The 14,328-nt window shown below is 41.7% G+C and overlaps 1 protein-coding gene across 1 annotated transcript in view; it reads left to right on the top strand.

The window, feature by feature from the left end:
* The first annotated feature begins 1,934 nt into the window (after positions 1 to 1,934).
* The window catches only part of cspg4 (chondroitin sulfate proteoglycan 4), a 76,534-nt gene continuing 64,140 nt past the window's right edge, over positions 1,935 to 14,328 (top strand). The window contains exon 1 of the mRNA XM_061035915.1: positions 1,935 to 2,065. Within this exon, the coding sequence (XP_060891898.1) occupies positions 1,990 to 2,065 (76 nt within the window). The 5' untranslated portion in view covers positions 1,935 to 1,989. The remainder of the gene's footprint in view (positions 2,066 to 14,328) is intronic.

Genomic DNA, 14,328 nt, shown 5'->3' on the forward strand with positions numbered 1-14,328 from the left:
TCCAGGATCAGTAGAGAGATAGGAGATTTCACTTAGTCCACAGGGGTCGCCAAAACCAACACAAACTAAAAGTTCCTCTCAGCAGCTTTAAATGTATTCTCCTCTCCATTATCATAACGACTTTTAAAAAGTCCACCTTTTATATTATTTGCATCGTTCTTTAAAACATATTGGAATGACTGATCCAGTTTTATGTGCCAACTAATTTGAAGAGGATTTCTCAGAAACTGTTTGTTCAGCTGAAAAAGAAAACCTTCGATTGAACTGCACATGCTGCACTCAGCAGTGAATTACAGCCGTAAAGTTATACCACACCTGAGAGGAAGTGTTTAGAAAATTGTAATTGTATTCCCATTTCAGCTATCAGAAAGAACGAGGAATAATTTGCGAGCCGGCTGACTGTGAGACAGGTGAAATTGAACATGCAGGCTTTGTGAGTGAACTTGAGGGTCTAATCTTCGCATCCAACCAGAAAATACTAAATCCTGTGAGGAGCGTGCTTGTTCATTACCAAAAACAAAAAAAGGAAAGGGAAGTAGAAAACAATCAGCAGCACTCACTACCTCTAAGGACTCTTTCTGAGTGCATGAAGCGGGCTACAAACAACAAGATAATCCGGCCTATTTTGGACCAGATTCTCCCCTGCTGTAAAAAGTCTGCAAAGTCCTGATTTTTTGACAGTTCTAAAGATAATATTAACAGATTGTCCTTTGCTGTCAGGTATGTAACGAGTAATCAAGAGGCCGCAGTAAAGCTCTGGTCCTTGACGGACCAGTCGCAGTTTCGATTCTCGATCCTGACACAGTTTGATGCGTCATCCATCTCCATCCATTTCCTGTCTCTCAATATCTGTCCTGACAAATAAACCCCCCACCCCCTCAAAACAAAAAACTAAAGAAGAACATCTGATCTCCTGTTGTGTGTGGAAGAAGTGGGTCCTGTTGGAAGCCGGGAACACACAGTGTGGATTGTGACATTCAACAAAAATGTAGCCAATTGGGAGACGAGTTGGCTGAAGATGGAAGCCAGAGTTCAAAGTTTTTTTCACCTAAAGCTCGCCTTGTTAGATGTACAGCCCATATTTACACCATCTCCGTGACTTCATCGAAAGAAAAAAAACATTTTATCTTGATGAATGTTCAGTGAAAAGTCTGAAAACTACCACTAATTATTCTTGCCCACCTCCTGAGATTTCCAGTTCTGGGAGTGTGGACTTACTTGTTGTGAGTGAATGTAATCTGCTAGTGTGTTTTGTGCTGATTTGGTGTTGGTCAGGCTTAAGATAACTAAGTAAAAACGTTTCCATTGTTTGCAACCTATCAATGCAGAAGAAATACTCAATGCAAATACTCAATGCAACTTCAACACATCTGACCTCTATTCCACATAATAAGTGCAACCTTAATTAGCTTCAGGCTCAGGTTTGTTGAACAAAAGCTTAAAGAACGAGACATTGATCAAGGAAAAAGACGGAGAAAAAAAGAGAGTGGGGCCACCTGATTTGTCTTTAATTAAAAGAAAAAGGGTTATCCTTGCAGAATGCAGCTGCAGGTCCCTGAAGGCCACTTCAATTACTGAGTGAGACAAAAGGAGGGAGAACTACAGGACTGACAGACAGGCAGGGAGGCTGTGTTGCCATGTGGGTGTTTGATTTGAGGGCTCGTACAGGAAGTATGTCAGTGAACACATTTGTGTGTGACTGTGTTTGTATGTCTGTATGAGTGTGTGAGAGCAGGGGCAGAAGGGAGAGGCAGGATATGATTTTCCAATCTTTGAGAATGCATGTGTCTGTGTGTGAGTGTATAAGTGTACTGGGGAAGGCGGGGGGTTTGAAGGAGGGCGTCCCTCCTGTGGTCCCTCCCCAGCCCTGCCCCTTCACATAGAGGAGTATCCTGTAGCAGGTTCCAAAACTGGAAAACTCATTCAGTCTCTTTTGAATGGAGTGTCTTTAACGTTGGAGTGGAGGACTTAACTTTTCAGCACGCAAACATGAGAGCCCTGCATTCGGTCCTGGTCGGTGCCTTCCTGACCCTGCTGCTCTGCCTCCCCAGTCCCGGTCGTGGAGGTAAGTGCTGCTGCAAATCACTCTCTTAGTGCCCTGCTCCCCCTCTGTCAGGGATGCACTGGAGGAGATCAGATCACTGTCCCTGTCTGACGCTTCCCAAATGCATAAATCACAGCAAGGCGGCTGATGAGCTAATGCCTCAAACTTAAGCCAAACAAACTTTCACTGAAACTTGCACCAAAATAGCTCTTAGAAAAAGTTTTTTTTGAGTAAATTCCCTGTTTGTGGTTGATTTTTCTGGACTTTTCTGTTGCCCTTCTCACAGCCTTTCCTTTTCTTAGATGAAACTCAATACATGAGGGGGAAAGATGTGCCAGGGGTCTCACCCTGGGCCAAGGATTGAGGCAACATCTGTTGATTTGTCCTCTAATGGAGAGGGGGGGTTTTTTCAGTCATTGCCGGGCCGAGTGTGTGAGCGAATTTACCTTGAGAATGTTTGCATTGAAAGCGTGGTGCCAAAAAGGCAAGGAGGGCAGTGAAGTTGTCGAGCCCTTCTGCGGTTGGGAGGTGAGCTCAGGTCCCTCTGCCGGCAGCAATGAATGGCTCTTTCAGATGGAAGTACACAGTTGCAGGAGGCAGAGCTGCTCCTTATCCAGGCAGAGAAGAGAGATGAAAGTGAAAGAGGGGGGAGAGAGAGGAAGAGGAGGTGGGGGGGGGGGTAAAGGAGTGAGAGAGGCAGTGTGTGAATTCAGGAGGGGGATGCTGGAAGGCCAAGGCCCATACAATGACCCCATAGTGCATGAAGTCAGCTACAGATGTACCTTTCTCAATGTGATATGAGGCGGTGTTGCGTCTTCTTATCCCTGCTGAGTGTGAGTACGGTTAGTGATGGATGTAAAAACCTCCATCACTAACTAAATGTGTCCCGCACAAGTTCAAGCAAGAAAATGATCTGTTTTTTATGCTCCAAAACTATTGATCTCATTGCCTCAGGATATCAAAATGGCAAGCGAGGGAAAATAAAGTCATAATCCCTGGTACTTCAGTGGTCATTTTGGACTTTTTATTAATTTTGAATTTATTGTTTTTTTCTTTTTCTTTTCGGGTGGTAACTTTTTACAACTTTTTGTCAATTTCTGTTCTTATTTTATGTCTGTTTGTTCTCATTTGAAGCATTTTGGGTTGCATGTACATCGGAGCACTGCAGTGAGGGAAAAAGTTGGGACAACTCTTAGGGCCCATGACTGCAAGGGGCCCTTTTTATTTTTCCTAGGGCCCAAGATACCTGGTGGCGCCCTTGCATGTTTGTTTGAAAAGTGCTAAGGTTGAGCGAGTGAGAGTACAATGTTTGGGCGAGGCAGATCCGGTATGAAAACGTTGTCGTCAAACAGCTTTACCAACTCACCTCAGCACAAAATTGTACATATGGCGCGTTGGCAGCAATCGGCCTTGGCCATATGAACAGCTGTGGAGCTCTTTTGTCTTCCCCGCTGGCTGTCAGATCTTCAATCTCTCGCTGCAAATTCCACTCCAATTAGGTCCGGGCAAACCTCTCACTGTGAGTGTCTCACTGGCAGCTAAAGTGAAAGAGTGTCTCTTGATCTGTGCGGAGGAGTATCGCCTTGTTTCGGTGGCACAGAATCAAAGCTCAGCTGGAGAGCTGGATCCAGTTATTCTTTCATTCGTGATCTGTTCCCCACAAGCATGAAAAGAGTCATCTGCCCTTCTGTCTGCGCATTTATAGATAAACCCTGCTGACTGGCATGACATTGACACCTCCGCTACAGAATTAGTCGTTCACTAAACAAGTCAATCTAGAGGGATGTTTTGCATACACTAGCGTCATAGTTAGAGTTATAGAAAGCATTGGCTGGGTTAAACCATGCAGGAGATCCAATTTCCACAAATGTTACACCAAATCTTCCCCTAATCAAAATGATGGCAGAAAAAATAGAAAACTCTGTGAAGGAACCAGTTCTCCTCGTTTAATTATCTGCTGGCAAAATCCTTGCAGCCTCAGTGTGAACGGGACTCAACCACTGACCCTGGAGAGCTAAATGCTAATGTTGACCAGATGTACCAAGTCGCTGATTAGATTTTGGCCCCCTGCGCTCCACAAAATAGCTGCCACAAGCTGTCGGGGGATTCTACCACCAGCTATCGAGAACGCTTGCAGAAGGTTTCATTTTTTTTGCTGTTTGGAATGTTAAGATGTCACAGGCCATGTGCCACAAGATGTCCACATCACTTAGGTGTTCTACAAGATATTTGCAATCTTCCTCCACCTGCTGCTACTTCAGGAAACATCTTTCAGGGGGTAGGTCTTCTCCTGTAAAAACATTTTCCAAGAGTTTTCTTGACTCCTGCCCTACACCATTGAGCTTCCTCCACCCACATAGCAGCCTCAGAAACCATTAGGATGCAGTGTGATTTAAAAGGGAGCTCACTTAAATCAATTCTATAATCTTCCCTTGGAATATATGAGGAAAATCTAAGTAGATATAAGATTAAGTGTTTGTCAGTACATACATCTTAGCATTCACATTGAAGGCCTGCCTTTAAAGCATTATAGTGCGTGACCCTTGATACAACATTATTGCACTGATAACACCCATCCAAGACATGCCAAAGCCCTCAAGATGTTTCATATCAGTGGACATCGGTTCCCAAAAGCAGCACATCTTATATTTTGACAGTGAAAGTAGCAGCAAGGCTCTGTATTCCGCAGCCACGTGAAGCATTTTTGTTCCCCCCTCGAATCAAGAGATGCTCACTTTATCATGACTCCATCTGAAATTGGACATGATGTGTTCCTGTTCCCTTTAAAACAGCCTGCAGCTCAGTGTCATTTCAGAGGCCTCTAAGGCTGCTGTTTTAACCGCCACGGGAAAAAAATGTAAGGGTGGTTATTTTCCAAGCTATAAACTGCTCTCCAGTGATTACGCTCTGTTTTGTTGGCATGGAAATAGGTGGTTGTTTATTTCTGTTTTTTGGTTGTTTGTTGATAAAAACACGAAGTTTAACCTTTAATCTGTATGGAAGCAACACGCTTCTGAGGAAGCCAGCACACGTGTGTGTGAAAAGAAAGTTAATGACATCCTTTTTCTGGCCCCATTACCAATCTTTCTACAAAGTGTTTCTGTGTGTCGTCCTTGTTTTTTTTTTTGTTGTCTTTTTTGTTGTCTTGGAAAATCCAATTGTAAAATATTGGCATTTCTAAGAATACAAAATTGACCTGACAGATGAACAGATGGACAAACAGATGAAACACAGTGAACAGAAAACTGAGTTTGCAGAACTAATGGTGCATGTGTAAAACTGCAATTTGTGTGAAGCAAGGAGCAATGAGAAAATATATTTTTTTAGGATAAGCATTGATTGAATTAGCAGGCCATTAATTGTAGATGTGTTCTTAAATTGGCCAAATAGCATATGATAAGTTTGACATCATCCAGCAGCATCCACTGCAAACACTGTCTCGTAGTTTATGCACATTTTTGAGTGTTTTGGAGAAGTCTTGCTGCTGAATGTGTTTGCATTTTCAATTGCAAAGCTTAACGAGAGGATTTGCATCCCGAGACTGCATATGAGCCCGCTATCTCCCCTGGAGTATAATGTCTCCATGGTAACAAGGAAAAAAATAAACATGCAATTTGGCTGGGCTTTGTGAAGTGTCTGCAACAAGGCCTCCATGTGTTCCTGGAGAGTTGGCAGGGAGAACAGTGTGACTGCAAGTGTCTGCACAGAGGATTAATAAGTCCAATATTTGCATTGGGAAATTGATGAGATTAGTGTTGTGCTGGTCCCGCCGACACACTCTGTGACCCTGCCCTCACCTCTCAGTTTAAACATGGCGCAAATGTTAGGACAGAATAGAAATGGGGCAGTTGGAGTAAAACCAAACAAAAAAAATCAGAGTGTTTATAAATGCAGAGCAGAATGCACAGCCTGCTTTTTCTCTACAGTCTCCATATGTGACTAAAGAACTGAATGTCCCAAAAATATGTGGTCACTTGAACTTATGTGAGAAATATCTGGGAATGGCATTTAAAGGCTGGAATCATTTATCCCAGTTTGTTGTCTATGACTTTCATAGTACTAGGCATGTACATGATTTACAATGTTGCACAAACAACTGCACAAGCATCATTTATATTGGCTTATTCATTTCTGAATTTCTGAATTTGTACAACAGCAAATTGTTTACTTGCTCCTGTGCTGTACAAAAAGTGAATTTCTTCTCCAACTTTACCTCAGACCGTGTGTCACTCTTGTTCTTTGGTACACTTATTGACTAGATGGTCCCTTCGGCTGCATGAAAATGAGACCCTCACAACATCATTGAGCATGGGAGAGGATCAATATTGATAACATTTCTAATATGATATAACCTCCTACACTTCTGCCTGCCTGGTGTTTCATCCGGCACTTTCAGAGAGAAAGTTTCAGTGATTCATGGTTTATTAACAGCTTTTTTGGGGGGGTTGGGGTGGGTGGGTGGGGGGGGGTTCTGGCCCCAAGGCAAAACATCATCACAAGAATCTTAAGTTAGCTGTATGGGCAGCCTGCCTCAACCAGCTCCTTTCCTCTCTGTAACTTCATTTTGTTGCTACAGGTAGAGTTTAATGTCTGACCTGCAGACACAGGATGGGCAGGATGTCTGCCCGGTGATTACAGTGCTGAACATATAATGGAAATGTGCATAGCTTGACTCCGGCCACAGCAATAACTCCTGTCAAATTGTCCTTGAGCAAGACACCGAACCACAGTGAGCTGTTAGTGCTCTGATAAGCATTCCAACTACAATCCAGCAATGCTAAATGCAAAAATGTGGCTTTGAGATGCACACATTTTAGGTTACTACAGCTATAAAGGACAATTCCAATTCAGCAAGTATGCGGTCTTACTTTCATAACTTTGGCCTTAAGTTTATGAGGTGAGATAACTGACTCACAGTGGTTGCTCTATGAAAAGGTCAACATTGGCCTAACAATCATACGTAAATAAGCCAAGAGTATTTAAGCCATTTTAGCTAAATCCAATTTATTTTGAGTGGACACTAAAATCGAACGAACCTATTATAACAGAAGGTGTGGAAGGTGAAAGTTGACTCATTAAGTTGGTCAGTAAACCGCCATGGATATTTATGCACAGTTTGGGTAATGATTTCACACGTCTTTGGTTGTCCTTCCAAATAAATTGGACTAACCTGGGGCTTTGTCTAAATAACCATCTGGGCAGCTGCCCTGGAGCCCCGGACACTGCAAAGTCTCAAAGGCTCTGTGTTCACTGTGGTTCTGTTCTTTGTGGTAATATGATCGTTTGGTTATTCTACATACACCTCTGAAATAGAATATTTAAGCAGTAATATTATTACAACCATTTGTAGTTAATACATATTTGATGAGACCCTGCACTGTAGGTGGAAGCCAAAGTTAAAATGTAGTGTTACACCCAAGCAGCAACCTCCAGTGTTAAAAAATGAAGCCAATACAGAAGTTCAAAAAAGTGCAGTTCCTCCAGCTTCCACTTGAGGCTGTCCCTGATTTGACTGACAGGTGGGTGATATGCAGCTGTTTGCCAGGAGGGTTAAGCCCCCCCCTCAACTCCAACTCTTTGCCTGATACTACTTTGATCTAAAGTTAGGTGGAGATGGCATTTTCAAGACGGTGACTGTCATCGTTCGGCTTCAAAGACCTATCCTCAGAAACCACAGAGTGATATCACTGGGACTACGTCCATGTTGTATAGAGTCTATGGTTACACCTTTTTAACTGTAGATGATATTGTAGTTATGTAATGTCCTATCACAAACTCACTCCTTATTTCACTTATATAAACTGTAAGAAAAGAGAAATAGAGAAAGAGGGGTTAAAAGGGGGCCCATTAAAATGACTTTTTGTCCCAAGGAACAACGATAACTTATTCTAGCCCTGCCTTAAGGTTTCTTTAATTCAGTCTGATCATCTAACTTTTTTACAATCTGACTTCTTTGCAATGTCAAAATGATACATTCACTTGGCAACTTCAACTTTATAATTACTGTCAGAGATGACAGCCATAAAATAAAAAAACTAGACCAAAGTTGTAGTAAGTCAGTACAAAAGCAGAAGACATATGAAAGGAAGCTATCAAGTTTTCCTTCGCAGGGCTACAGATGTGACAGATGTACAACCCCTCCAAATCTTTTCCCTCTGAATGTTATCTCTAGCATTGTTGTCATACTGAAAGCAGAGGACTCAGCAACATCAAAAGCCCATATTATAGCTCAGTTCATTCTCATTGTGATGCAAGAACTCTAAAAAAAACATGTCCCTCGCCCAGAGGACTCTATACTCTCCTGGCAGATGATCTTTCCCACATTGCTCTCTTTGAGGTTGCTTGCTGTCACCGGCAGGCTGCTCAGATTATATTTGAGGGCCATGATCTGCTTAGAGCCCAGCAGACAGCCCACACACAGACCTCATTTAGCCCTGGGTGTGTACACAAAAGAGTTGCTGTACATAAACACGGGCCCAGATTATGTCTCGAGGTGGAAGGCCAAAGGGCATCTCATGGGGTGCTCCCATGTTGTTTTAACCCTTTTCACGTCAATCAGATAAATCAGGGGAGGGGGGTTTTTGCAGCACTTTAGTGACGGATGGTCTACACCCATATTTCAGGTCTGTAAGTGGCATTTGGGATTTCAAATTGTTGTGAAACTGTGATTGCATGGTTGCCATGCAATTTGGGGAAATTCTAAGGACCAAGTTTTACCTACAGCAGCAGCACAGTTTTAGAGCTGCATGGACCAAGAAGGAAAACAGATAGTATTTTATTTCGAGGACTACACTGCAATGAAAACAAATGAAATGCTTTGCTATAGGGCAACAGAACATTTTGCATCAAGTATACTCTTCATAATGGTCCACAAATATGTATTTATCAGTTCTGTGGACAGCAAGGTTTTCTCATGCTCAATGTATTTTTACATGCTAGCATGCTAAGCTTCAATCTCCAAGGCAGAAAACTGAAGTAGAGGGGAAGTGGCAAAAACTGCATTTCTGATGTGGCCACTTGAGGCTGGCTCCAATAGCGAGTCAACATAAATATATAGAAAATGCTAAATTGTACAGCAGAAGTCAGCATGTACTGCAAATACCCTGGTTTTGGTGGTTAGAGCTTATTTGCTCTTTTTGGTTTTTATATGATTGACAATAGTATTTGATCAATGCTTACAATAATGTAGAATTAATGGGTCGAACTGGATGGTTTCAAAGTCATTACTTGTGCAGGTTTATCTTAACAAGGCCATGAGTAATGTATAATTCACTTTTTGATGGCTATCAATGGTCAAAGTAAAACGTTTTCATCATTCGAGGACCGAAAACATGTGTGCAAATATCTTATGACAATTATTCCTATATGGGGAGAGAGTTTAACTATTTGGGACTGGCAAAAGTGGTGAACAAAGGGACACAGCCAGCGAGAGACTAATCCAAAAGAGGACACAGGAAAAGAGTTTGGGACACCTATTAAATTTGTTTTATTTGCCAAAAGCTTGACATGCTCAGAAATCTGGAACAGTAGATTATATTTGGTTCATGATATTTTTGAGGATATTGAGTCTCTGCAGCAGCAGGCAACAGGATGAAAATAAGATTATTTTTTGATTACTGAATATAAAAAAGAGAGAATACACTGCAAAAGCATCAGGACTGCAGAAACTCAAAAAGAAAAACACAGCAGACCCAGAAGCACCACACTGATAGAAAGAAATGCACAGACCTGTGGAAACACAATGGTGCCAAGACCTGCAGCAAAACATATGAAATCAAAGTGTGTGTGTGTTATGACAGAGAGAAAAAAAACAGGCTTCTATTCCTCCCTCACTGCAGCGACTGAACTCTGCATGTTTATTTTTGATAAGAGCTGTTGGGGAGTTTAGCGCCCAAAATGAAAACTCCAGAGAAAATTCTCATCATCGCAGAACTGCCAAGTTTTCAATAAGCAGAAATTATGCATGACCAGATGTCCTGATACGAGTGGCCTCTGTGGGTTTGTCCTTTTTTGAAGAGAATTGTCTGCTTTATCATTTTTTGGTTGAATGAAGAGAAATCTATTCTGGCTGCTATTGTTTCTCTTATCCATTGAAAATAAATGAACAGAAAAGAAGAAAAACAAATATCTCCTTTCCCCAAAGGGAATATATGGAATCATTCAGTCGGTTTACTCCCCTATGGTTTACGCACAGTTATTTCCTTCATGTTTATCAGGAATGTCATCAGCCAGTGATTTTATCAGATATTATCAAACATTCTCATATGAGATAAATTAATGCCTAAATCAGATTCAGGAACAATCCCTTCTTTGTAGAACACTCTGCATCGCATGAAACTCACATGCCCTGATCTGTGGAAGCAGACTGCTGTGGCCGATGGGGTAACATAAGGTTGCTAAGGCACTGGAAAAGCAGCGTGAATCATGGGAAATGTTTCCAGCGTTGGGCTGATTCATCCGAGATGTGTTAGGAAAAGCCTGAGGTTTTCACTCCAACATCTGGAGCCGGCTTTGGTCAGTTCGTAACAAGCCAAAACTGGAGGCTTTAATCAAATTGTCCCGCCGCTTCCCTTGCCTAATATAGACAAAAACAACCGTGCTGAAAGAATGTGAGTGTACCGCAATTAGCCAAGATTTGAAGAATGCTCAGTGTCAGATCTGAATCTTGAAACAGGGGACTGTTGGCTATCAGAGTTGTTTGATATTTTCTCTCTCTGCAGCTCTCCAACTCTGACAACTTCTTGGAATCTTTTTAGCAAGTTGTAAGCCCCCACAGAAGCAGACCATCAAATGAGAAAGCAACAAACTTGTTCATCTATTGTTCCTATTGTGTCTCATACTTACAAGCATGTTTCCTAACGCATATCTCTATCCCATGGGGACTCAAGTCTGCTAACTTCGCAAGTCCAACTGGGACAGAAGCTCACACATGAACATGACTCACAATTTTAAATAAAGAGAAATCCGCTGAGAGTGAGGGGACTCCCTCCAACCCAGAGGGTATGACTCATAAGCACAAGGCTAATCATGAGACATCGGGCTCCAAACTAATAGGTCTGGTGCTTATAATTAGTCCAAGACTCTGAGGAGTTATTAGCCTTTCCTCCAAGGCGAAGGGACTTAGCTTTAGCCGCAAGGTACTGGTGATAGACACAAGATGTTTCTACTTGGTTTCACAGACAAAATTGTGACACTCACACAGTTTAGAGTGAAATATCTGACACTGATGAATAAAGTTTTGAAAAAGTCCACTTATTGTGTTTCAATGGGGGTGGTTAGAGACGTGAAATATGAAAATCCAATTTTCTGACCAAATAGCCTAGCTAGTCTTTCTGGCCGTCATTTCTACAACTTTGCACCTTTTGCAAATGTGATTGTTCTTCAAGTCATTTTAGCTATATAACTTTTCCACGCAAAACTGTTTATTTCATTCTTCAGATTTTACAATGTGTGATGGTTTTAGAGTCTGAAGTCATGCTAGCAGATCTGTCAGATTGTACCAACGTAGTGCTAAAAGCAGAATTCTTGCCAAACAAATGTTTTTGTTGGCTTCTTATTAGTTCTTGATGCTGAGAAGTTGAGTGAAGTAACTTAGCTTAAGCTGAAAGGTGCAAGTCTTAGAAACAAGATGTTTATTAGTGTGATTGGGCGCAGTTAAGCTTTGGAATTCTAAAAAAGTTTGATGTCAAATATTTGACACCTAAATGTTAAAGTTAGCAATAACATAAAAAGGGCAGAATTCCCATAACTTGGTCCATTGGCATGTATTCTCTTTTGTCAATTGTTAATTCTCCTTAGCTACAGCACTGTGTTCTATTTTTCTCACAAAATGGCAGCAGAAATCTGCAGTTAGTAAGGCCACTCTTCACAGCATGCTGACATAAAGACAGATCAGCGTCAGATCCCATACTGTTGAAAATCTTCATCAGCCGCGCCGAGCGACTTGTGAAGTGTTCGGAGTAATTTGACGCCAGACGGCCTCATTACAGACCGGGTTCAGACAGAATCAAGGAGGCTGGGGATAGCACCAGGCCTGGGACCAGGCAGATGACAGTCTGGAATAGCTTGCACCGGATAAATATAGCCTGACGGGAGAACCAACAAAGGAGTATGTTGCTTCACACGGGGTTGTCGAAAGAGGGTCTAGGGTGGGGTTAGTGTGTGAGTGTATGTGTCTAAGTGTGTGGTTCACAGAGACCCCAGTGTTAGCGGGCCAGAGCCAATGTCGTCATCTCCCTGGTTATGAGGGCCTAAAATAACCGCAGGAAACGATGTGTCCCATGAAGTTTGGTTTGACTGGCTGTAGGCCGCCTGCAGTAGCATGAAGCAGAGAACAGCTGAGGAACACGTCACTGGTCTGCCGAGCCAAACAACCCAGCTTCTTGTGCAATGATGTCTGGAAAACTAATGCTTAAAAAAGTTTAGTTTTCTAAACTATTGTCACTCGTTACAAACATTTATGAGATTATTGATTTTTGCATTAGTGATACAACAATAGAATTTCTTCTCAGAGTCTGCTATCTCCTGTTTTCTAAAATGATGATGTTCAGCCATTTGTAAAAGTTGTGGTTGAGTCAGATATCTACATGTTTGTTGAGTTAAGAGTACATAACTCATGGATAATGTGTTTAACCTTATCTGTACAAAATGGCTGTTTGCAAATACTGGGAAATTTCATAATAGTTGGGATTTAAATGCAAGATGAGCTGAAGGCAAATGGAAAAGTTACACTTATTAGACATTAGACTGAATAATGGCACATTTTATATTTGACACTAGAGTTAATGTAGCACTCTACAAACCAATAAATATGAATCGGAAGCTTTGCTTAGCAAGCGCAAAGACTGAAAAAGGGAGAAACAATCTGGCTCTGCCTTGAAGTAACAAAATTTGCCTCCCCCACAACTCTTAAGCACACTATATTTCATATCTTTACGCATTTTTGGGTTAGCATTAGTGATAGAAAAATGGTAATGCACTCGAGAGATATTAGTGTTTTAAGTCAAGTGTCTTGGCTGCAAATTTGAGGGCGTGGGAGATTTCAACATACTGACCCAGGAAAACATCAATAAACATTTGAGAAAGGGAAAGATATGCTGAGAATGTTAAACCAATTGGAAGGTCTCCCTCACTTGTTGTTGACTTTGGGAAGAGGGAACCCTGTGAGCAGGAGGAGTGCCAGGGGTGGCATGGGCTCCCCTTAAAATCTGATTGGCAACCCCAGTTGCCAACACAAAATCCAAATCTACTTACTTGCCTAAGTTGAACTATGTGTATTTTTCTACTTAGTACGTTTTGATGGTTCATAGAACTTTGACATACAGTACAGTTGATGTTTTTGTGCATTCTTGGCTCTAAATGACCTCTGCTGAACTCTCTATGTTTATGATGACTGCCCTGTAAAGACAGTAATTTAAAACTCCTGCTTTAGAAAAAAAAAAAAAAAAAACTGTGTATACTGTATTTCAGAGAGACAATGACTGACTATAATCCCAAAGAAGACAACATGTGCCGTTATCCACAAAGAGTGAAAAAAAAGGTTCCTTCAAAGTGATCAGTGTTCATTTTTCTTCTCCTCCAATAAATGTATGAAGTAAACCGTACACTGATTTATCCTCAAGCTTCTACCTGAATGTCCGAGGGTGATTGAAAACATCCTTCTTTACCGAAGGAAAACATTTCCGCCTCGCGTTTCACAGAACGCCTCGGAGCACATATTTGTTTTTACAGACATTATTCACGTTTTATGAGTTTCGGGGAAACCAAGCTCGAGAATGATTACATGCTTGATTTAGTAAACAAACAGAGAAGGTAAATATATTTCTTCAAACTACTCTATCTTCCAGAAGAAAACAAAGGTTTTGAGAAATGTGACAAAGGAATCTGAATCTTTGAACGAAGTGACAGCAGCAGAAGCTGAAAACAACCGATCAGCCAAACCAGAAGTAACGCAGATTACAGGCGAGAGGAGCGCGTATCCAGAACAACCAGTATTTTTGTGGCCAACAATGCAAGCTGATGGACCTATACTGTGCCAAACCAGGCCATGGGAATAGACCACAGGGGAATGTAAAGATGCAGAATAGAGGAGCTAACCATGTGTGACCCCGGAGCATCCTGTCACTTTACGGCCAAAAAAGCATTCCCAAGCTTCTCTTCATGACACATCTCTATTGTAACAGTGACCACAGAGGAGACGCTCTGGATGCTTTAAACATTGTTGAGTTCAGTTTAGATTTAGGGACCTTAATTGCATTGCTCTCAGACTCATTTTGCTTTTATGG

This window comes from Labrus mixtus, chromosome 4 (assembly GCF_963584025.1).
Source record: "Labrus mixtus chromosome 4, fLabMix1.1, whole genome shotgun sequence".
NCBI lineage: Eukaryota > Metazoa > Chordata > Actinopteri > Labriformes > Labridae > Labrus > Labrus mixtus.